General features: G+C 39.8%; 1 protein-coding gene across 6 annotated transcripts in view; it reads left to right on the forward strand.

Annotated features, from left to right (window-relative positions):
* Positions 1-24,980, forward strand: part of IL1RAPL2 (interleukin 1 receptor accessory protein like 2) — a 569,055-nt gene that overhangs the window by 294,182 nt on the left and 249,893 nt on the right. For all 6 annotated transcript variants that reach the window (XM_043492438.1, XM_043492441.1, XM_038417782.2 and 3 more), the window contains 2 exons: positions 11,664-11,937; positions 22,541-22,727. In XM_043492438.1, coding sequence (XP_043348373.1) covers positions 11,664-11,937; positions 22,541-22,727 — 461 coding nt within the window. The remainder of the gene's footprint in view (positions 1-11,663; positions 11,938-22,540; positions 22,728-24,980) is intronic.

Genomic DNA, 24,980 nt, shown 5'->3' on the forward strand with positions numbered 1-24,980 from the left:
TTCCTTTGCAGGACTGTGTCACTAGTGATCATTTTACATTCTGAAGGCTGTCTTTAGAATGAAGATGGCTAACCGCTTCTTCAAAGTGAAAGCTTAAATTAGGATAGGTGGCGTCTCAGGCAGGCATCTCATAAACATTCTAAGATACCTGATGACCCTCACGTAGTCCCTGGGTGTTAGAATTCAATGTCTAAAATAAAAAGTTTTGTACTCCAACTCAGTTAAAGAAACGAGTGATTGAAGATTTGGGAAATAAACCAGCTTGAAGTTTTATAGTAAGTCATTTCTGGATAAGGACTAGAGCTGGGTGAATAATGCAAATATATTTCATCAAATATTCATTCAAATTGTTATTGAAGTCCCTTCAGCCATGTTAGCCCTGCTTTGGTGTATGCTTTCCATGAACATTTGAGATCTAGTTTGTTTGTGGAAAGCAAATTCAGTATTCTCACTGGAAGTTTTTGTGGTTCATCCCGTCAAGATAGGGATGTTCCATGAGCGGAAAAAGATGCTAAATTGATAGGATCATTTTTTCATTGTGAAGAATTCACTCTATTAGTTATGTGTGAACAAAGCCTGGGCAATACATTTATTTTTTTAAAATAGTTCTAGGTCTCATAGCTCCAACAAAGCATGTCTGATTATTGTGATACCTTCCAAAATCAAATCAAATCCTTCTTTGGGTAAACAGTACAGAAAGGAAATCACCGGTGGAAAGAAGTTGTTTTAGAAAATTACAGAGGGGACTCAAAACTGGGCTTTGAATAGACTCTGTGCTCCGGAGTCATATAAAGTATTCAAAAACATAAGGAAATGAAACATAGTCCCTTATTTCTAGGTGACCTATTTGTGTAGTTTGTTTTTTCAATGTGCCTTTTACATTATCCCGTTTTGTTCAATATCTTCATAAATGATCTGGAGGATGGTGTGGATTGCACTCTCAGCAAATTTGCGGATGATACTAAACTGGGAGGAGTGGTAGATACGCTGGAGGGGAGGGATAGGATACAGAAGGACCTAGACAATTGGAGGATTGGGCCAAAAGAAATCTAATGAGGTTCAATAAGGATAAGTGCAGGGTCCTGCACTTAGGATGGAAGAATCCAATGCACCGCTACAGACTAGGGACCGAATGGCTCGGCAGCAGTTCTGCGGAAAAGGACCTAGGGGTGACAGTGGACGAGAAGCTGGATATGAGTCAGCAGTGTGCCCTTGTTGCCAAGAAGGCCAATGGCATTTTGGGATGTATAAGTAGGGGCATAGCGAGCAGATCGAGGGACGTGATCGTTCCCCTCTATTCGACACTGGTGAGGCCTCATCTGGAGTACTGTGTCCAGTTTTGGGCCCCACACTACAGGAAGGATGTGGATAAATTGGAAAGAGTACAACGAAGGGCAACGAAAATGATTAGGGGTCTAGAGCACATGACTTATGAGGAGAGGCTGAGGGAGCTGGGATTGTTTAGTCCTGCAGAAGAGAAGAATGAGGGGGGATTTGATAGCTGCTTTCAACTACCTGAAAGGGGGTTTCAAAGAGGATGGCTCTAGACTGTTCTCAATGGTAGCAGATGACAGAACGAGGAGTAATGGTCTCAAGTTGCAATGGGGGAGGTTTAGATTGGATATTAGGAAAAACTTTTTCACTAAGAGGGTGGTGAAACACTGGAATGCGTTACCTAGGGAGGTGGTAGAATCTCCTTCCTTAGAGGTTTTTAAGGTCAGGCTTGACAAAGCCCTGGCTGGGATGATTTAACTGGGACTTGGTCCTGCTTTGAGCAGGGGGTTGGACTAGATGACCTTCTGGGGTCCCTTCCAACCCTGATATTCTATGATTCTATGATTATTTGATAACGTTGTGTCAGCCATACAGAGGCAAGCCATTAAATTAAATATTTTAAAATAACCAACTATACAGTATACAAGCTCTACCCGTCTCCTGTTTGTTTTAATATGCATTCTTAAAAACTTACCCAAATTGGAAACTGATTACAAGATCTAAACCATCCCATCTGTTAATTAGGATGCAGATCTGCATTTTAAACTGCTGCTTTAGGCTCTTTTTTTTTTATTCATTGCTAAGGATACAAATCAGCTCAAAGCCAACAGCACAGCATCAGAAGGAGAGTTGAGTTCAGGTCGATCTGTCTCCAGAACATCCGAGTTAGAAGAGGAAGAAAAGATTGTTATGAGAACAGCAGAGATTCCCTTTCCACAACACAATGTATTTCTGAACTCCCTGTCTCAGGCACACTTTACCTGCCAGCTCCATTTGCTTTACTCCCCATCAGCAAGTATTCTTGAAAATCCCTGTGATAAAATGCCATGGGAAAAGCTGGCATTGGAGCCATCAGTTTGCCAAGCAGATCTGACAAGTGCTATTGTAGGAAATGTCCTTGTCCAGTAATGTCTACTGACGCTACTTCTATATTTTATTTTTCAAAAGGAATTTCCAAGTTCCGATTTCATGAATATGCCCAACTCCCAGAAGCTGAGAATTCACTGATGCTCCAAAGCTGGACTCTGATTTTCAGATTGGTCACGTGTGTCTAATATGTGCCGACTTTAGCATGTTGCATAAAAGACTAGATGGCTTCTAACCCTGCGTGATGGCATAGGTGGGGACAGAGTAGGCACAGCAAGGAGGCTGCCCCCTCTTTTGGACCCATAGCGTCGCGTCTTGGAATTTTGAGGGTTCAGCACAAGGGCGGGTTGAAAAAATTCCCTCAACTTTTTAACCAACATGGAACTTGGTTTTCAGTTATGCGAATTTTGCAGGAAGTGTTTGATTTCTCTGAAAAAATAATGGAGTTTTGTTGGAAATTACAAACACTTTCATTGAATTGGAATTTCCCTGAAAGGAAAATTTGCTGTATTTTCTTTTGTTCCCCGATGCCCTGGATTCAACACCTTTGAAAAATCAGATCCTATATATTTTTCTCCCTCAGATCTCTTTCCTTTTATGATAGATAATCCCACATCTCTAGCAACTCCTCACTCCATAAATATAAAGACCACTTCATACAGCAATTACTAGCCTTAAACAATCATATTAAGTAGCCCCCATAAAATTGTGTTTGAGCTTTAAGTAAGGATGGTCACTATTGGGCAACTTATTTTGACTGATTCCTTCTGTGGCCACTTAAAGCATTCCATGACTTTCTTCTTTTCCTTATGTGCTTAAATGCTATAATCTAAAAGACTAGCATGTTGATGTATTTAGCATCTATTTCTCTCTCCTGTTACTAGTGTAAAGGCTTCTCCAAACAATGAGCCAGCTTCTCTTTCTACTTATGCTAGTGTATGTAAAAAGAAAAGGAGTACTTGTGGCACCTTAGAGACTAACAAATTTATTAGAGCATAAGCTTTCGTGAGCTAGTGTATGTGTATCTACAAGCACAGAACAATTTTTTCAAACATATTAATTATTTCAATTTTATCTGACAAATTTAAAATATTTCTTTTTTCTAGACTGAACATTAATATTTGAAATGTGAGCAGTTTTGTACTGTTATGGTTTGTTAACTGGTCAAAAACTAGAATAAAACTTCTGCAAAATCTTTCATGTAAATTTTGGCCCTTTTTGCTGAAATTTGAAGTTTTAGATGAAAAAAATTTTCAACCCACCTCTCTGGACAGTTGTGTCCATTTCTGTGCCCTGATTGACTGACAGTGCAATCTCACTCAATGTGAACACTTGCATGAGTGAAATTAAAGTGCGGTCTTTCTGAACAGCTCAGCGTTGAATTTTGCAGTATTTGCCACCATTTGAAATTAACAAACCAGTTGTACCAGTAAACTCAGTTGCTCAGTTATGATGGACAAGCACACGCAAATGGGGGTTGAGTACGGGTGAACTCCAAGCTTTTGGGAGTAAGGACGTTCTTGGTTTTCTGTTTGTACAGCACCTAGAACAAGGGGGGGGTTCTGGTCCAGGACTCCTAGACTATCATACTACTACTAATAAATAATAACTGTTATTCAATTTTAATTCAAAGAGGTTGTTAAAGAAAAACTTTTGAGTAATTTATCCAACCTAATCCATAGCAAAGGTTTTTTTTTAATTTTTTTTCCTAAGAATGTAGAAGGTGGATCTCTAAAAATGCCTTAATCTTTTATGGATATATTTTTTCATTTATTTTATTTGTGTACCTTTCAGTTGAAATGCAATTTCAGATGAGAATATAGTCAGAATTAAAGCCAATGTTTATTTGAAATAAAAATAGCGTGAAACTGTAGCTCCTTAACTCATGTCTGACCAATGCTGCATAGAAAAAGAAACATCACCGATTTCTATCGCTCGCCTACTGTTTCCTCCTCTTTTACTCACTGCTTGAGAGGTCTGGCCTGGCACCTCTCATGCTGGTAAGGCAATACTCTTGAATGCTCTAAATGCACCTGTGAAGCCTTTTGTTATCACTCTTTCCCTTTTCCCCTTAGCTCTTGACCCAGCTACTTGTAATTTCACTGATCATAGCTGGATTGCGTTATTCAACAAGAGGCTTGAAGATGGATTGTTCTCAAGCTGCACAACCCGAAGCCCAAGTTCCTCAGGCACAAAATACTTTCTTCTTAAATAGCATCTTCTAAAATCCTGGGACTAGTCAGCTCGCTTCTCTGTTTTCCCTCCGCCTTCTGTCTATTTAGATTGTAACTCTTTGAGGCAGGGATAACATCTCTCTATGTATTGATTCAGCCCTGTAACAGAGTGGCACCCACCTCTCATGAGCGCATCCTAGTTCAGATATGTGTCTGCACCTCTTTCAGTCTGCGATGACCCCTTCTGGCAGCTTCTAGTGCAGGGAACAGCAATGTTTGGCCCGTGGCCACCAGAGAATCTGCTGTGGGCCAGGCCGGTTTCTTACCTGCAGGGTCCACAGGTTTCAGCCGATCACAGTCCTACTGGCCATGATTCACCATCCCAGGCCAATGGAGCTGTGGGAAGGGCGGCCAGCACATCCCTTGGCCCGGCCCGCTTCCCGCAGCCCCCATTGGCCTGGGACGGCGACCACGGCCAGTGGGAGCTGCGATCGGCCAACCTGCGAATGCTGCAGATAAACAAACCGGCCTGGCCCGCCAGCAGCTTTTCTTGGTGGGGTGCATGCCAAAGGTTGCCGATCCCATTCTAGTGACTCAGCTCTTCTGGCCAAGTCACATACAGTCGTATGGAACAACTCAAACAGACCCCTTCCAGGGTATTAGTCCAAAAAAGTCTTAAGTGCTCCTGGCCCTGATAGGGGGCCGTGCCCCCAGGGGTTCTCCCTGGAGATTCTTCACCCGCTTTGATCTGTTCTGGCTCAGCTCTCCAGCAGGGCCTCTTAACAGTCAGATCTCCTTCAATTGTAGGCCACTTCCCCAGTGGCTTATTGGAGGAGAGCGGCCCGGACCCACCCACTAGTCCAGGTCCCAGCCCATGGCCTAAGAAAAGCAGCCACATGCTGCCAAGTCCCTTTAACTAAACTACTTTCAGCTCCCTGGGTCACTTCCCCAAAGCCCCTCACCTTCACATAGGCTTCGCCTTTACTGTAGGCATACCGCAAGTCTCAGCAGCCAGCCGGATCTCCCCTTGCTCCCCTGATCCACTCCAGCGACTGCTCTATCCTTCGTTCTGTGGTTCCCTTCAGCCAGCCAGGAGCACCATTGCACTCCTCTGGCTCCAGCAAGGAAACTGTCTGTCTCTCTCTCTTTCCACCTCTTTGACATTGGCCTGCAACCTATAATTGGCTGATCCCTGCAGCTTTTCCCTGATTGGCTGCCTCCTGCGCAGTCTACCTAGGCCTCTTGGAGGACTTAGCTTCTTTCTGGGATGGGGTGTGGTAGGATCCTGAGGCCTCCAGCACCCCATCACAAGCCCCAAGCAAAAGGGTTCCCATTCTTGGCTGGGGGCTTCAGACACCAGTTATAATACAACTAGTAAATAAAAATATTACTTTTATTTCAGAAGAATGTTGTTCTTACCTAATAATTATAGTCAAATATGTAATGTTTTCTTCTGTACTGCATTATTGGGTGAGCAATAATAAATTTAGTAAATTAGCTAGTTCATTCTTTTTTATTTATTTTTAGTTTACTTGAATTTAAAATTAGATTTCAGATAACTAGGTAAACAAACATGTATAAGAATTCCATGGTATAAATTGTTCTGTATGACAGGACCTTACAAAAATGATTACAGGCAGATTCACAATGCAAAAATTATTTATATGACAGGAAGCAGAAATACAAATTACTCAGACTATGTACATGCTCTTCTGTAATTGCTCATAAATTATTACGGTTCATGTAAAATGCACCCAGATTCCCTAGACCACTAGGTATATTTATAATAACAATCATGTTAAATCACTAGCAAATGGAAGAAATGCAATACACCTTGTAGGATGCTAACACAGAAATACTGGAAATTGTTGGCAGCAAAGTTAATTTGTAATTCACTGTATATATTTAAAGTCTTCCCTTTCACTTCACTATTGAAGGCATTATCTAGTTCTTCATTATGGGGATAACATTAGGCTATATTGATTGCATCTCCAATCTCCAATGGTCTGTAAACAATTTCACTAGAGAAGCAACTAGAGCTGGGATCTTCAGAGGACTCTAAGCGGTTCAGGTATCAAATACCATTGAAAGCCAATGAGAATTAGATGGCAAACTCCGTTAGGACTCTCTTGAAAATCTCAGCATGCATGAATTAGGGATTACTGCCGAGTTCTGGAAGTGACAGGAAATAAAACAATAAAATTTTCTGTATTATTTAAAAGATGATAAAACAGCATCACCTACATGAGAGAGAAATTGGAATAATAGCTTATGTCTTTCATCTCTCATTGACTTCCATTCCCTGAGTTGGTGCTTGTGGAAAATTGACTTAAATCAGATCTAACATATAGCTAGCCAACGTTGACCAATGTAGTGCATTGTACAGGATATTGCAATGGGAAGTGGAAGAAATTGATTTGACTCATGGAACTGCTGGAGCTCAACTCTCTCCTACTCCCCTTCTGCTGTCCACAAGTTAAGATGTTAGTTGCATCCAATGAAGTGAGCTGTAGCTCATGAAAGCTTATGGTCATATAAATCTGTTAGGCTCTAAGGTGCCACAAGTACTCCTTTTCCTTTTTGCGAATACAGACTAACACGGCTGCTACTCTGAAACCTGTCCACAAGTGTTTCCCTTGTTTAAAGTAAACCAGAAAAACTATTAAACTGTCATTCCAAACAAGCCAAACCCTTCCCTCCTCTATTTTTCTGGCCAGAGACTGATCCACGTAGAAGTAGGAAATTCTGTACCAGACCAAGTGATCTTTAAAGGGTCCTCACCTCAGCTGGTGGGAAAGAGTCTGGTTTTGGCTGCTGATCAGTTCTGGAGCAGCAGTAGGGGAGACAGCCTTCCCAACAGGAAACCAGCCCTAATTATGGGTCTTTTGAGCCACAGAAATGCAACCATCTCTGTGGAACATGGAATCAGCACACAACAGCTCCAGCTCCTCAGAAGGGACTTGAGAATAGGGAAAGAGCTAGATGGTGATCTGCCCTACTGAGACCCTGGGTAGTTCATGTTTATTTTATGATGAATGGAAAATGGGACTGTACTGGAAGGTATAGTTTGTTGTTTCAGTGCATGTCACTGACCCTCTGTGAAAGGTAATATATAGCATTTGTTGTGCTCTCAATGTACTCCCACTGCTCTGAATGCTGAAAAAAATATTTTAACTACTTCTCTTTATTGTTGTACAGCAAATGTCTAAAATACATATAAATAGCAATTTTGCCAATGACTTGAATGGGCTTTAGATGAGGCCCTTCTTAAGAAGCAGTAGATTATCGGGTTGGAAAGAATACATGTCATATACATTTATTATATAGCACAGCACCTCTTCTGGCTTTTCTTTAATGTCATTCATTTTTTTTCTCCTTACTGCCATGGATATACCACATAGCAAGAGCAAGCCCAACACAAATGATGGCAAACTTAGTTCTTGATAATAGAGCGTCAAACTCCGCCTTAGCAGCTCCAGTCATTTCTAATGACTGCTTTGAAAATGCTCCAGATTAATCTAACAATTCATACACTTCAGTGATTGACAGCAGAGCAAGGAGAAAAATTACAGCTACACATAAGCTTAGGCAGCCTGACCTAGATTTTAGCCTCTCCAGCTACAGAGGAAGCATTCTTGATTATGCTTTTTAACAAGAGGAAAAATAGTTGGGGGGGAGAAAGTCATCTCTTTTGATTAGTCTTTCTTCGATAATTAAGATTTAGTCCATGCTCACTGCAAAATTTTTTTTCTAAATGTCATCAAATGTTAGAAGCCCTATTATAAATCATTACCTCATTTTCAGTCAGTTCTTGACATATCTCTGCTCTCCATAATTAGCATCTCACAGAATGCTCCTTTATGCGAGTTGGCTATATAGCCGAGGAAATGAACCGAAGAACCCGCAGGTGGGCAGAAACAATGGCGTGATGTGTCACCTGCACAAACATCTCCCCTTCCACTTCTGCATCTGGTGTCTGAATAGTCTGATCACTGCTGCTTCTGGTGTCTGACTAGTCTGAGCCCAGTTGCAGGTTTGCTCTTTTTTGTATTTGGATACAATTAGAGGGAAAAAAGAGTCTAGTGTCCAGTGTGTTTTGCTTTCCTTTTCCTTTTGATACACAGATCCTGAGCTGGTGTAAACTGTCGGAGCTCCATTGGCTTCGCTGGAGCTATAACAAATTTATAAATGTATGATAAATAGTGAGACAATATTGTTTTAATAATACTAATAGCTCTTATATAGCACTTTTCATCCATAGATCTCAAGGTGTTTTACAAAAGAGGTCAGTATCATTATTCCCATAACGGAACATAACCCAGGTCTCCCAAATCCCAGTCTACTGGTCTGTCCACTAGGCCACAATGCCTCCCACTAGCTTTTTGTTTCTTTGTACTTGTCTGTCTACATCCATCTGTTGTCCTTCATACTTAGATTGTAAGCTGTTTGGAACAGGGATTGTCTTTTTGTTCTCTGTATGGACAGCACCTAGCACAATGGGGTTCTGGTTTATGATTGGGCTCCGAGATGCTCCAGTAATACAAATAATAAATAATACTGACACCAGCTGAGGATCTGTCCCATAGTGTCTCCAGATTATTATACTAGTAGCTGTGGTAGGTAAGTCTCAGCCAGTCTTCTTCCTTTGTAACTTGGCTCTGAACTACCACTTGACTTCATAGTGTCTTTTATGCACACTGCATTATTCTAATGTGCTTTGCAGAGTGCTTTACACTAACCTCTACTTTCAAGTTAGAATAATAGAGGGAGAGAGAAATAATGAAAAAGGGGGGAATATGCCTCCTGAAATTGGAAAATAGATGAATTGATAAGGTGGAGTTAAAGGACACTTAATGTTTGTTTCAGTTGTTCAGTGAGGAGCTAGTGGACCTGGAAGTGCTAAGACACAGGATAAAAAATAATTGAAAATGTCTTGACAGAAATAGCAAAAAAAAATGAATGATCTTCAGAAGCAGCATTTTCCAATTTTGACTAAGTTCTAAATGCAAACTTTTTTCCTAATACCTTTAAACTGTGAGACTCCTCTGAAAAATGACTCTGTAAGAATGGGATTTTCTTACTCACCTGATATGCTTTGTGTGTATTCAGAGCCATAAGAGTCTATTCATTTTTACTGTGGTCAGCTTTGCTGAACCAACACACTGGAATCTTTTCTGGCTCATGCATCAATGATGGAATTATTAATTGATCCAAAGCTCATGGACTCGGTTTGAGATCCTGGCAAATAAACAATTTAAGAAATGGCTTTGTACATTCCTTTAGGAAGGTAATGAAAAAGTAATAGTTAATGTGTCAGAGCAATTAGAGGTATGCATGAAATAAAGAATAGCTGTCAGAATAAATGAAAGAAATTAACATATATCATATAGAGATGGGTATTGGATACACACAGAAAGAGGTCCCGTGGTTGCAAAACATAGCCAGACCTTCAGTTGATGAAAATCAGTATGGCTACATTGAACTCAATGGATCTACCCTGAAATATATCATTTATATATCATGGATATATACCAGCTGACCTGTGGATGATGTCAATCCCTCATGTAATCCCACTGAAGTCAATGGAATTACATAAAGGATAAATTTTTGATCCAATGTACCTATGTTTGGCATCAAGCAGCAAATTGTGGACTACTGAGCCCTTGCAAAGCCCTGTTGATTGCAGTCATCAAATATGTAACCAATTGCTGGATTTGGACCTTAATGTTTCCCATTATTAAAGAAGATTGTAGTGTGAGAGATTGAGAAGTGGTAGTCAATTGCATTTTAAGGTGAATTATCAAAGCTACAGAGCCTGGAAATCCAGCTAAAAGAAATTTTAACCAAAGAACATAATCTGACATCCCGGCCACATCTTCCGCGTTGCTCTATTAAGCATGATTGTGTTGCACAGCATACAGTAAAGGTATCCTACTGTATAAGACACATACATGCAACTTAATTAGTGCTTAGAAACAGCCTTGTGTAATGGACTTCAAAATAAAATTATAAAGATGTGGATTATGTCACATCTAAATATTGCAACTGTGTTGTGCTCCCAGTACCAGTCCTGATAGAGTTAACAAGAGCCTGAGAGGCCAGGGCATCACCTGAGACAAGGAGAGCCAGGGTTAATTCGGAGTGAAGCCTAGCTGGGGAAGGGCTGCAAAAACATTATACAGCCAGGAGGGTGAAAACAGAAAGGGGCTATAGAGCAAGGAGACTGCAGTCACTCTGGGTTGAGGGAGGTTGTCAGGGAAAAGGAGCAAGTCCAGGGGGAAAGTAAGCCCTTGATCCTGCCTTGGAGTAAGAGACTAGGATGGGGGTGATGTAGCTACAGGGAGTAGAATAAGATCCATTGGTAAATCTAAGAAGATAGAGAGGCTGGGTAGGATGGAACCCAGCAAAACAGCAGCAGGGATGGGGACTGAGAAGACCCGGGTTGCTGGTTATAGGGTCACTGGGCTGGAACCCGGTGTGGTGGGTTCCCCTCCCAGCCACCAGTACAGTGGCACAGAGACCAGAGCCAGATCCAAATACAGCCTGGAGACAGCATTTGGACAGTGGTCCAATTGGACTTTGTAACCCCAGAAGGGGTGGACTGAATGGTGACCTGGCATCAGGGACAAGTTCCTAGAAGAAAGATTGTGTTTGTGATTTGGAGACTATAAAAATAGGCTAGACAGCACAGCTCACAGGGTAGCTGAAGAAGCACCTTGTGACAGTGACAAAGATAATTAGAAGAGGTGAGAGAAGGAGGTTTAGGGGGTGGATTGAGATCAGATGCCAACATGCATTTTTGTTAATTACAGAACTCTAAACTGGTTTTTCAGGTCAAGTAGCTAAGGTAAAAACACTTATTTATTAAAGAGTTAGTGGAATGAAATTTTAAAGAGGAAATAGAACTGAATGGAGCTAAATGCACTCTACAAATCAAGGGTTTTTTTTTTTTTACGTCAAACTAAAATCTATTTAAAACTGTCAACTGTGGTTAACTGCGACTGATTCACAATGGCTTATAAATAAAGATCCTTTTCTTTTTGATTGATTTTGCATTTCATAGGTTGACTCTCACTATCTTGAAAAATATGTCTGTATCTAATATTTCTTTTATTGTTTTCCTTTCAGTTGATGGTTGCATTGACTGGTCAGTGGATCTCAAGACATACATGGCTTTGGCAGGTGAACCAGTCCGAGTGAAATGTGCCCTTTTCTACAGCTATATCAGGACTAATTATAGCATGGCCCAAAGCACAGGTCTTAGGCTTATGTGGTACAAAAACAAAGGAGATTTAGAAGAACCCATTATATTTTCGGAAGTTAGGATGAGCAAGGATGAAGATTCAATATGGTTTCATTCGGCTGAGTTGCAAGACAGTGGATTCTACACATGTGTTTTAAGGTGGGTATTGTGTTGAATATAACAATACATTTCTATAGTTTTTCTTATTTAAGGCAGTGCTTAAATTTAGCTATTTCAGGACTGAAAGGTACTACCAATTAATATAAGCTGAGCTGTAGCTCAGGAAAGCTTATGCTCTAATAAATTTGTTAGTCTCTAAGGTGCCACAAGTACTCCTTTTCTTTTTGCGAATACAGACTAACACGGCTGCTACTCTGATACCAATTAATATATACTCGCTATCTTTCTTTTCCTGATTGTTTTTCAGATTGTTGCATTGTCTTGGAATTACAATTTCTCAAATAATTATGATGATCTGTTCCAATAGCTGTAATTAAATATGTCATCACTTCCTTCATTGAGACCGATTTTCAAAGGTTTCTAACTTAGTCACAAAAAAGGGGAGAGAGGAGGAGGCGGCGGCTCAGTTCTGAAGGCTTAAACCAAAACAAACATTTTGATCAAATAAAGCTGTTTGACAAATCAAGAGCAAATTCCATAACTGACAGACAGTAATCACAGATTATCATTTTCTCATGGTATTTTTGTGATCTCTGTCTATCTAGAGTGAGTTAACGTTTTACAATTGCTTAACAGCTCATAATCTGGTCTGAATGGCCTTGACATTGTGGAAGTGGCAGTCAAAGTTCTGTTTGATTTGAAAATATGTCTATTCTGGTTTGCAGCAACACATGTTGCTCAAATGTTTAGTGTGCCTCCAGACGCCTCGATTCTGCGAAGCACATAAGCATAAATGTAAATCAGAATATGTAAATCAGTTGGGACAAAGAAACATGTGCTTTGAGTTGTGCATGTTTTTAAGAGCATTGCTGATAAGGGATGGCTTGCTGATTTGGGGCCTTAACTTGCATAGTAGTGCCTGTCCTAAACATATGTTTATAGGGCAAACTAGGAAGGCTCTTTGATATTTTTTAAAATGCATAAATGTTCCTTTAACTGATTCTACTTTGAAATACAAAAGACTTCACAAGTGTTGTATGTGTTTTCAATATTGCACCACAATCGCTTCAAAGGTAAACCAATAGAAATATCTCTGGTCATGCTGCAGAGGTGGTCCTGCCTGTCCTGTGTGTCTCACTGCTTCTGTGTCTCAGGCCCTCTATTGAGCACTCCCAAGGCAGCAGAATATTTTTGTCCAAACCTAACCATCCATAGCTGGTTGAAAAATGTCAGTTGAACTTCTTTTTGACAGAAGCTCGCGGTATCAACAAAATGGAAATTTTTGCAGAAAGGATCTGCTTTCCATAAAAATTTGACTTTTAAGCAGAATATTAATTAAAAAACCCAACCTATGTTTGGAATGAAAAGCACCAAGGAACAAACAAAGGGGTAGATCCTGCAAAACCCTTACTGACACGGGTAGTCCCATTGGAGTTACCCACATGAATAAGAATTATTTACATGGATCAAACTTTAAATGATTAAAGCTCAAGTGATACACTTTCCTGAAGAATTTAGTAATCAGAGCTTGATTTTGTTTAGTTAGCAGGATATGGGGCAAAGGATCATACCTGCTGTGAGGGGCAAATGGGGAAGATTTATATGTTGAAGACAGATCAACTCAGCTGATGTAAAATAGACACATTTGTAGTCAGGAGGAGCTAACATGTAGAAGTTCCCATTTACCACAGAGATGAACAAGAAACATACATTTCCCTTTTGGCCATCCTTGTGGTTGTGAAGATGTAGCCATTACTTCCAAAATGTGACATCATTCTTCCCTCAGCATGTATTCCATTCAGCCTGTTTGATCACAGAAGGATGAAGTACCATTACAAAGGACGAGTTAAGCGTGACTTCAGTACTGAAAAAAAATTCTGTGAACATGGAAGATAGTCTTTTACCTTCTCAGTCAAGCTGGCTATGAAGCTCACTGAGAGTCCATGGCTGAAACCATTGAATTCAATTCAAAAACATATTGGTACCCATTGTAGTTTACAATTGTATATACATTTGGTGAACATTAGTGCTTATGTTGGTGGCATATTAATAGAACTGGAAAGAGCCTAGAAACTTGCACAGCTCCTATCTGCATCTCCACAAGTGCCTGCTGACTTGCTTCTACCTTATTTTATCTGCTTCTGATCCTGCTGGAGGCTACCAGCAATATAAGACTGTAATGTTTTGATGGTTTTGTGCTGTGGACTAACATCTAGTTTGGACTAAAGATGAACCCACCACACTCTGTTATTATTATTAGTAGCAGTTGTAAGAGTAATAGCAAACATTTATAAGAGTTAAATGGTAACTCTCAAACTTGTGGTGACACTTTAGTGTCTGTTTTATAAATATTTTCCAGAAAGTGTTAAATCTAAAGTTAATGGTTACTATTAGAAAGTCAACATTTGCCATCAGATTTCAGAGTTATTTACTATTGGATGTGGGGAGGGGAAATGTGGTCTGATATCATTGTGTGATTAACTCTTAGCAAATCCTGAATTTATAATGCTACCTCTGTAATTAGTATAATACAAATGACAGAACCATTATTTTTATGATAGTTGCATTATGGAACAGTTATGTAAAGACACTGAATTACATATTTCAACAGACATGTATATTTTTCATGTAAGATAGTCAAGACAACTTTACACAAGCAAACATTAGCAAAGATCTTATGAGCTCAAGTTCTGGGACACACACATTTATATGGGAGATTTCAGCACACTTTGTTCATTTATGTGACAAATAGTTTTGGTAAGAAATAGGCAATTTCTTAAATAGGAATGTGTTCTCCTCACTTCCAGACATAAAGACTATGACAGGAAGCAGAAATACAAATTACTCAGACTATGTACATGCTCTTCTATAATAAATATAGATCACAAATATAAATCACAAATAGTCCATCTCAGGAATGCTCTGAAATCCCGTCTTTTCTGTTAAAAATAGAATAAAATAAAATAAATAAAGAACTGCCATTAAAACCTTTGCAACCAGCCAAAAGACAAAAGGGGGGTTATACAAATTCTTTGCGTCCAAAAAAGGTACGAGGGCTAAAACACTCCACAAATACGTGAATGGTGAGGCCACTTTCTCTGCAGCCCCCTTTTAAAACATCTATGTTGTGGGGTTAATATGGTCCTCCCAAAGCTAATGAAACTGCCTTATGAGCACCTAAATCCCATGAGCTAAGTTTTTAACATGGCCATTAATTCTGTTGGCTGCAGAGTTTTCGACTTGCAGAGAAGACTTAAACACCCTATGCTAAATTTTCCATGGATTCAGGGTGGGGAGGAGAGAGGAAAGGAGAATCTCCTAAATCCCTCTGGAAGGTTGCTAGAGTTTCAACTTAATCACTCTATATCTGCTTCTATGTACCTATCTGGCAAGTGCCTTCTCTATAATTTACTCTGAAAAGGTTTCTAAGTTACCATTTCAAATTCGCTAAACCTTTACATTTAGATTGTTCATCTCGCTCATGTTACTTATGATCAGAGGTGCTGGAACAAATTTTTATAGTGGCGGGTGCTGAGTGCCATTGAACCAAACTGTAAACCCTGAATATGATGGAAACCACTTCAGCCAGGGACTGCAGCAGCACCCTAGTTCCAGCACCTATGCTTATGATCCTGGAGCAATAAGTCAAGCACTATCCAGGAGAAGCCATCTAACCAATTGTCTGATTGCACCTCTCTGTTTGATCACACACAGACCTGAACCCCAAGTCATGTTAAGGCATGTTGTCAGCTTCCATAGCCAACCCATCCAGGACAGTTTCCTAGCAGTCACATGGATTTCGCAATCTCTTTTTACATGGAAGCAGCCTTCTAACATATTTCCAGGCTTTGTTTATCAGTGTTACCGGGATCCATTCCTGAATGAATGTCCAACTCCCTTACAATTATTTTAGGGAGTAGCCATGCTTTGTTCCCCCATACCATTTACTTTCGATAGAGGGTGAGAAATTGGGGAAGAGTGGGACACAGCCAGTACTCACTCCCTACCACCAAAAAAAGAAAAGGAGGACTTGTGGCACCTTAGAGACTAACAAATTTATTTGAGCATAAGCTTTCGCTCACTTCATCAGATGCATAAAGCTTATGCTCAAATAAATTTGTTAGTCTCAAGTGCCACAAGTACTCCTTTTCTTTTTTGCGAATACAGACTAACACGGCTGCTACTCTGAAATCTCTTTCTCCTGTTGCATACACTGTTGTCAATTGTATGCACCAGGAAAGACTGTATCCCCTAGGGGTTTTATTCCCTTAGGTAGCAGAACTGGTCAAGCTCAGCAGTACTTATGCAAAGAGCCACTTAATGGAGACCTGCTGTCCTGAACTTAGTTTGTTTATGTGTCTAATTAAGATATGAAGGGGAAACAGACACATTAATTTGCCCACAGTGTGGGGTGGACTGGAATAAAAGGAGAAGGTGCTCTAGGTTCTACAAGCAGCATATTAAAAATCACATTATTGGAGGGGGGATCTCCTGGGGCTGGTTGTTCAGGGCCTTAGATTCATGCTTTTCCTGAAATGTAGCTTTTCTAGCACAGAATGTATTTTAACAAAAATCCAGAGATCTTATGGTAAATATTAAACATAAATGAATAAAAGCTTTGGAAGGCATGTAAGCTCTCAAGCTTCGTGACATAAGTCAAGCTCTAGCTATTGGTGGCTATGAGGAAATTTCCCCTGGGAGCATATGCTGCCTATTGCAGAATTTCTTCCTCTGAAGCCGGCTACTGTGAGAAAAAATGTTGGATTCGGACCTCGTCTGATAAAGTATAGAAGTTTTGATGTTCCTAGTCAAATCCTGCAGTTTGCTGCATTCTGTTTAATCTCGCCTTGTATTTACAATTTACTTGTTTTTAGAAGTTTTAATGCTTTCAGAGATTTGTTACCTGTCTGAAAGGACAGTTGCAGTAGTAACATTACCAAAGGAGAAAAAGACTTCGTTTTTATCTCTATTTGATGCTGAGCAGTCCTTATTTATGTGATTTTTTGTGGGGGTGAGGTATCTTCTTCTGAAGAAGACAGGTAGACAGCTCCTATTGAGGTGAACAGATCAGTAGAGCCAGTCAGTTCCTCTGGAGACAATAAAGGTGAAAACTGGCTCCTTGTACTTCCCACTGTGGGGAGACTTGAAGACAGTCAGTCTGCTACTGGGGAATCCTGTCATCATGTTTTTTGGTCTTCTTGAGAGTGCCCATGTCAATGATTACATTAGATGTCATCTACCCTACAACGTGTGCCAGTGTCCTCTGAGAGAGCATTTGCTGAAATCTAGCTTGGGATCTAATCTATCTAAACACTGGACAGATGAGGATAAGTTAAAACTAATGTATAACAGATCAACCTAGACCAATATACTAGGCCTTCAGAAAATTCAGAAGCATTAGTTGTTCAATCCAAAAAATATCCATTCTGCTTAATGACATGAATGAGGCATGATGAATAGACTACTCTCTTTGATGCCATTGTTAAGAACATGTATTCTGACTGTTGGTCTATGGAGATGTCTCTGGGTATCTTGTAATCAAACCACAATTCATACTCCTCTTTTATGTTGGCCTGTAGTGACTTTGCCCAGGACAAGTTTCTTCTTGTTGGCATTTGGCCAATGGTACATCCTTTCTGCATGTTAAAACATAGGCTACTGGGACAGTGTTTGTTTTTTTTTCAAGATGAACCTGCTCTTGACTTCAGAATCCAGTGCATATGACAGCAACCATATGGTGTAATAAGAACAGCTTACCAGGGAACAGTGCAGGAGAATGGAGAAGCTACGGAATGCTGAGATAAGCATAACACAAATAGTTCTTCTGCTTGAAGGAATAGGAATTTGCATGGTGTTTCACTCTGGATTAAGGCCACAGCTCTTTATTGGAGGACTCACAGAACCGAAATATCAGAAAATGCACAAGGTATGGTAAAATGGACTTGTAACATATGCAATTGTAACATGCTGCACCTAATTTCTGTGATAATGTTCTTAAACTGTTTTGTTTTTATTAGTGAGATCCTGAGGGCCATTCAGACATTAGAGGATGAACATGATGAGCCAAATAGCATCCGGGTTTTTGATATAGTGCAAAGGAGTTGGGATTGGAATTACAACAGTAAAAGAAACAAACCTCCTCTGCAGAAATGGTGGAGTTGGCCAAGGTAACATACACTGAGGAATAGAAGGAATATACTCTTTGTTTATGGTTCAATAGACAACTACAGTGATGTCAAGTGTCTAATAATTTTTTTCTCTTGCAGGTATTGCTTTTTAACTTGAAGGGGTCAATGTGCATCACACTCTGGGAGAAGAAGGGCTTGCGCATTCCACGAACTTTGAAAATACAAATCCAAGTATGATTTGCATAGTCGGTATCTTCTGCAGTCAATGACCCAAAACATGTCACAGCAGGGTTCATGGAAGAATAAGGTAACAACCTAGTGAAGACTCCCATAGAGTTAATAATATCATACATTAAACACTTTTCCAATCAAAGAAATATACAATACCTGTGTTCAGAATTGAATGATGATAGTAAATTATATGTTTTTCTCTAAACAGATCAGAAGACTATAACCTCATGGAACTGGTGTAGAACAACTTGAGACACCACCTGCAGACACACATGAAACCACTAAGTAATGATGGACTTGTATTGCAAATATGGCAACATAAATTCAGACTCTGGAATTTATTGATTACCTGGATAGTTCTCCCAGTAATGACTAGAGTGGAAAACAGGAGACTATCAGGGTCTGGTAAAGGAAGCAATTTCCTGCAGATAGTTGTTAGCAGACCAAGTGGCTCTTGACTTCAGAGAGAGCTAGATGATGGGTTGGTATTCTTTATAAGTCAGAAGCTGCTAAATTCCCAAATTGTGGAGACTCAGTTAAAGGGAATGGACTCAGGAGGTTGAACTGCACATAGCTGCTATTAGTGTTACAATGAGCCAATGAATGTGTCATAGATTAAATAGAGTCCAGCAGTTAAATGAGTAGGCAGCATGTTGCATTCCGTTAGAAGCTTGATTCTGGTATTCTTTCTTGGGCACAGCTTTCATGAATCCCCTCATGGTATTCACAATTGCATCTGCCCTTGGATATGTGACCAACCTATAGCTCTGCAATTATAATGAAATTAAAAAAAACAGCAGCAGGAGCAGCAGGCAGGCAGAGTGGGTTGGGGAAGAGGGGTGCCCATTTTTCCAGGGGCCCCCAATTGGCCGGGGCCCCTGTACATGGGCCCCATTGGCCCTGTAGCTAATCCACCATTGCTGCTGTTTTGGCCATGTTTTTCTTTTGGAGTCTGAGTTTGTTTGAATCCATAATTCAAAGCAAAATTTGGTATGAGGATTGCAAAGACCTAGACACTGTGATAGAAGGAAGTAGTTTCACAAATTCCTGCAAAGCAAAACTGTTGAGCTGTGCACTTCTCCAGTCCAGAGAGCGAAAACATTAGTACATTAGTACAGTAGTACTTTGAGATGGGGAATCACAACCTCTGGTGCCAATATGTTAAGACTTTCAAATCCTTTCTCCTTGCAAAAAGAAGGTCTGTCTTTTCCTCCTCTTTCTTCTCCCCTTCCTTGTTACTAGTGCTTTCTCTTCTTAAAGAAACTGAAACCTGTGGAGGTCAACCCAATGGGAGAGTGAGCAGCTTGAGACCCTTTAAGAAGTGATAATGCTTTAGAAGACGCGTTTTCAAGGTCTCAAGTTTATTTTCTACAAGAAATGTTCTCTATGCTGAGCCTACCTCTTGTCTATTAAATGAGTGCTCTGAAATCCCGTTAAGGTCTAAGATCATTTGAGTTGTACTTGATCAACAACTGTTTCTACTGACTTGCAAACTCCCTGCTAAACTAATCTATTTTCAAGGTCATGTCTACAAACCTTCATCTAGCCAGCTCCCCATCCACAGTGGAAAACAAATGATTTTGTCAATTTAACTTATCTGCTATAGCAACACTAAAATAGTGATTATTTGTTACATTTCTGTGTTCTTTGCAAGTACATTCCTTCCCTATTTACTCTTTTTATGTAACCTTCCTCCCCTGTTCCCTTCATGCTGGGGCCCAGTGCAACCAGCCCACCTTCGTTTTCAGTATATTGTACTAGGAGACGTTCCTCCCTTCTATAATACAAATTAATGAGATTCGTCATTATTTTTAAAGAAAGAAAAGGGAGGTAATAAATGTAGGGATAACATTGGCCAGTCTACCAATATCCTCAAGGAAAAGAGACGAAGTCAAATGCAGTCAGTGGAAGATAGTTCATCCAGTTCTCAAGCCTGTTGTTGTTGGCTTAGTAAAGGCTTTATTTATCATGAGCTTGAATAGACTTACTCTGGCAGGTTTGGGGTTTTTTTTAAGTGATGTTGCTCACCAGTCAGTCAGTTTCCTCAACTCTGCTCAATTCTGATTGTAACTAGTGAAAGGAATGTTACATTTTTAGGGAGTAAGCATTTTAAATAGAAACTAGCCTCAGGCCCTGTTCAAAATGTAATCTAAATAATGAAAGATTGTTAGCAGAAAATATAGCACTATTAAATTATATCAAATAATGAATAACAACCCCAAAGTCATTATCTTTACGAGCTTGATATTTCTACTGGGTATGTGACCTGTCTTGTAATCAAGAATATGTGTAATCATCCAGGTAAGTTAATAATTACCAATTGCTTAATGCTGCTAATTATATACATACATCAGTGGTAAAGTACATGCACTGCTGTTGTGTGGGTTTTTAGTGCTCCATCAAAATATGCTTCAAACTTCAGCTTTAAATAATTCCCTCCCCCCATGCAAGGAACAAAGGGTGAAATTTTCAAAAACATAGACATGTTTTAGGAGAAAATTGTTTTTTATTGTTAAGTTGCACAGGGACTTTTCAAAACCCCTCCCAAAATGTTTATTTTTCAGCTCTGATCACTATACTTTAGATTAAATAAAACAACAACAAAAATTAAAAAGCCTCTGTCGGAGGGAAAACGCAGTGATACGTCTTTAGTATATTTCTAGCTGCAGGCTCCACACGTGCTATTCTATATGACATTTTATTACCATAATAATGTGCAACAAAAGATTTGCCATGAGATAAACTGGTATTTGTCTTTTTCAGTTGAAACTCCTCATAAGTCTAATTTGAGGATTTCTGAGGATTCATCATCTTGATGTCAATGTCAGAAGCTTGACCATTTGGTCATTGATCATTTTCAGGAGAATGGGGCAAATGTATTTGCAGTCCTGCCCTCTATTTTGTACCAAGTAAAACAATCTGAAACACAGTCGCCACAGAAGAATACCACAAAGTGGTAATTTCTTCAGCGGGAACTCTCCAGCACTCCCCATGATATTGTAGCCAGCCAGTGTATCAGTCTTACCCCAGACCTCTTTGATTCCAGAAAAACTTAAAGTGACAAAGTGATGCATGATGGGAAACAGAGCCCTCATTATAATGTCTGTTGTAATTTGTAGTCTGTTCTTAAAGGACTGTGTTTCCCATCCCTTCTAATGAAAACCAGAATCTGACAGTCTGAATTGCACCACTCTTGCACAAACTGTAAATGCTTGACAGTAACACCATGATAAATATCAGCGTGAGTTGTTATTGTGGTAGCTGCTAACTCTGTTAGAGTTGTGAGTCTATAAGCATTTCCATTTTAACCTCATTTTCATATTCCGGAAGCATGTAGCTTGGTCATTAACATTTATTCTGGACTGACAGCAAGAAAAACAAGAACAGTTGGATTTTACTCATGCACATTTTCCTGGACTTCACCCTCTCTGGTTTTTTGGGAAATTATAATTATAGGATCATAGATTTAATGCCAGAAGGGACCACTATCTCTGTCTAGTCTGTCCTCTTGCCATAGACTTTCACCAATCATTCCTTCAGTGAAAGGAATTATTCCTGCATTTTATGCATGATTTAGTACCACTGACTCAGAGGAGAGTAAATTGCATCCCAGTGTACTCTAGGTTGGAGTCACCCTGAGGGGAAGGGAGGTGGTGTCTCTGGGATCTATAAGAGATGTGCCAGTGAAATCTGCCTGAAAGGGGATGTGCTGATTAGCATGTCCCTCAGTTGCCTGGTTATGCCTCCTTCACCCACTTTTGAGGCTGTGCTGGCCTTCATTGGAGAGGTGCTTGCAGATAATACATATAAATTCTTTTGCTCCAAACCCTGAGGCCGTGCATCCTTATATTGAAGGAGCTCAAGTGGGATGGGACTTCTTTTCGTGGTCTTCAGTGCCTGTTCAGTATCATCTCTGAACAATGATACTACCTACATATACTCCCCTTCCTCTAGTTAATAGCACAGTAACTCCTGCTGGGGAGCTGAAACTAGTTCTGAGAGTTGAACATTCTTTTCTTATCTGGTAATGAGGATCACTACAATTATGCCACTGAGTTCGATAAAAGAAATTGCCTTGGCAAATGTAAGTTCTGTGTGATGCTTCATATTTAATTTGCATCTCTTTAATATTTTCTTAACACCTGAATTGCATAACATTACAGTGACTTATTTGAGTGTGTTCCTGAATCATGAAGTTGAGATCTAGATGACAAAGCAGATACTTGTGAAACAGACGTGGTAAAAACTAAGCTATCAGTGTAAACTCTTCTCTGTTCTTGCAGAAACTCCACCTATTGCATGAAGGTGTCAATGTCCTTGACAGTGGCTGAGAATGAATCTGGGCTTTGCTACAACAGCCAGATCCGATATTTGGAAAAATCAGAAGTCACAAAAAGAAAGATCATCTCCTGCCCTGATATTGAGGATTATAAAACATCAAATCAAGAGCCAGAAGTAGTATGGTACAAGGTAACACGGCCATCTAATTAGCATTTTGTTGAATGTATACAATTACTCTCTTTGTTTTCAGTCTTGCATCTAGTTATGAACTTTTTGTGCTTCAAGTGATGAGTGACTGCTCTGAAGGACCAACCAAAGCCTAACAGTTCTGATGCACAGGATTTATCTTTATTGGTGCAAAATTATCCAGCCTGGCCACCGACCAACAGCACCTCCATATCTGTGAAGGGTCTTCTCTACTTTAGGAACTTAAAAAAATCCTGCTCTAATAACTGGAATACCAGCTCAGATGTTCCACAGCTTCCCTCACCCACCCCCACCACAGCTTCTACACTGGAGGAACTCTGCCATTTCTGAATATTGCAATCAACCTAGCTGGAGGCAACACTGTTTTACATGCCATCAGCACCACCATGTAGTGTGTGTGTGTGTGTGTGTGTGTGTGTGTGCGCGCGCGTGCTGTGTATACATAATACATTTTGAGATTTGCTGAATTTTGATTTGCTAGATGCACAGGTGCATCAGAAAATAACAATAACAAAAAAGTTGTCACTCTATTTTCATTTTTACAACGTCTTGGATATCCCAATTCACACTGACAAAACATGTACTGTAACTCATGTAAAAGCCCTGAAAGCTTCCCCAATTATATGGGCAGATATGTTTAGAGCTGTTTACACATGAAATATGCATATTTAATAAAGTATGAAATTGTACAGAAAAGAAAGTGTATGGGCAGAAGTGTCTCATGTCCTACCCATATACCTGCTGAATACCAAAAGGCTGAAGAATGCATTATCATTGTGTAAATTCACATTGCAGAAATTATCTGACAAACATAATCCTCAGCAGTCATGAAGCACAGTTACTCTTAAAACACTCCAGGAAAATGAATACAAGAAAAGTGCAAACCAAAATCAGTGAGGAATTGTACTGGCCAGAAATGGGAACAGAACTTTCATTTTTTTCTTTTCACACATGTACATGTCTTCTGTGTCCAACACATAGATTATATAGCACCGGCTTTCGGTCTGACAGCTGACTGAGTTGTCACAATGATTAAATTGACCAGAACTGATACTGTATTTTGAAGATAACAGTGCAGCTGGAAGACAATCAAAATGGACTTTTAGTCTGCTTTGCTAAGAAAAAGAGATATTACTGGAATAACCTCCTCCGTCGTCCTTCTTATTCATACTTAATGATAAGTGTCATTTAATAAGTGTGCTAACAATTGCAGATTAGATGGCAGGATCTTCACTTCTTAGACCCCACATACATCATCTGTAACAGTCCTAAAAAAAAGTCAGAAGGGTTCAGTCACTTGGGATTTCAATGTTAATGTCGTATTATGCATGATATATGTAGGGCAGGTTATGCCTTCAAACCCATTTGTGGCAGAGGTTTTTGAAAAATACTCCAAAGAGAATTATGACACTAGCTGTCATAGACATTCTCTTTTCTCACTCTAGTCTAAAGAAAGGTGGAGGGCCAGATTCTAGAGAAGACTTGTGTCTCTTCTACATCCCTTTGATTTCAGAATATTTTTATTCCTATTTATTATTTGTACTACAGCAGCACCTAGGAGCTCCAGTCATGGACCAGGTACCCGTTGTGCTAAACGTTGTACAAGCACATAACAAAAAGATAGCCCCTGCTCCAAAGAGCTTATAGAATTTAGCCCATAATCTCTACACACTCTGCATCTCCACTGAAGTCAATAGAATTGTGGTGACTTATATCATCTGAGGGCCTGACCTGAAGTTTCTAAAGAGGGTGTTTGATTACAGACTTAGAGATAGATTGAAAGGATCAAGCCAGTTAACATCGGTGGCTGGACTCACTATGGAGATATAAGAAAAGGAGTACTTGTGGCACCTTAGAGACTAACAAAATTTGTTAGTCTCTAAGGTGCCACAAGTACTCCTTTTCTTTTTGCTAATACAGACTAACACGGCTGCTACTCTGAAACCTGTCATTATGGAGATACAGACACACACATAGTATCATTCACCTTCTCACCTGCCTTAGATCCAGGTAGAGGAAAGGCCATTGTGCTGAATACTTTGGCCATACTCATGATACACCTGACAGTGAATGTTTTCCAAAATATGAAGATGATAGTTAAAGCCAAGGTGATCCCCCAGGATTCTTCCCCTTCCCTTTGCTTAAGGAGAGCTGGACACAACTCCCACCAGAAAAACTTGTGATCTTGATAGAACCTTCCAGTGACTGTTGTCCCTTGAAGGTCAGGGAATTTGG

Source organism: Dermochelys coriacea, chromosome 9 (genome assembly GCF_009764565.3).
Source record: "Dermochelys coriacea isolate rDerCor1 chromosome 9, rDerCor1.pri.v4, whole genome shotgun sequence".
In the NCBI taxonomy this organism is placed as follows: Eukaryota; Metazoa; Chordata; order Testudines; family Dermochelyidae; genus Dermochelys; species Dermochelys coriacea.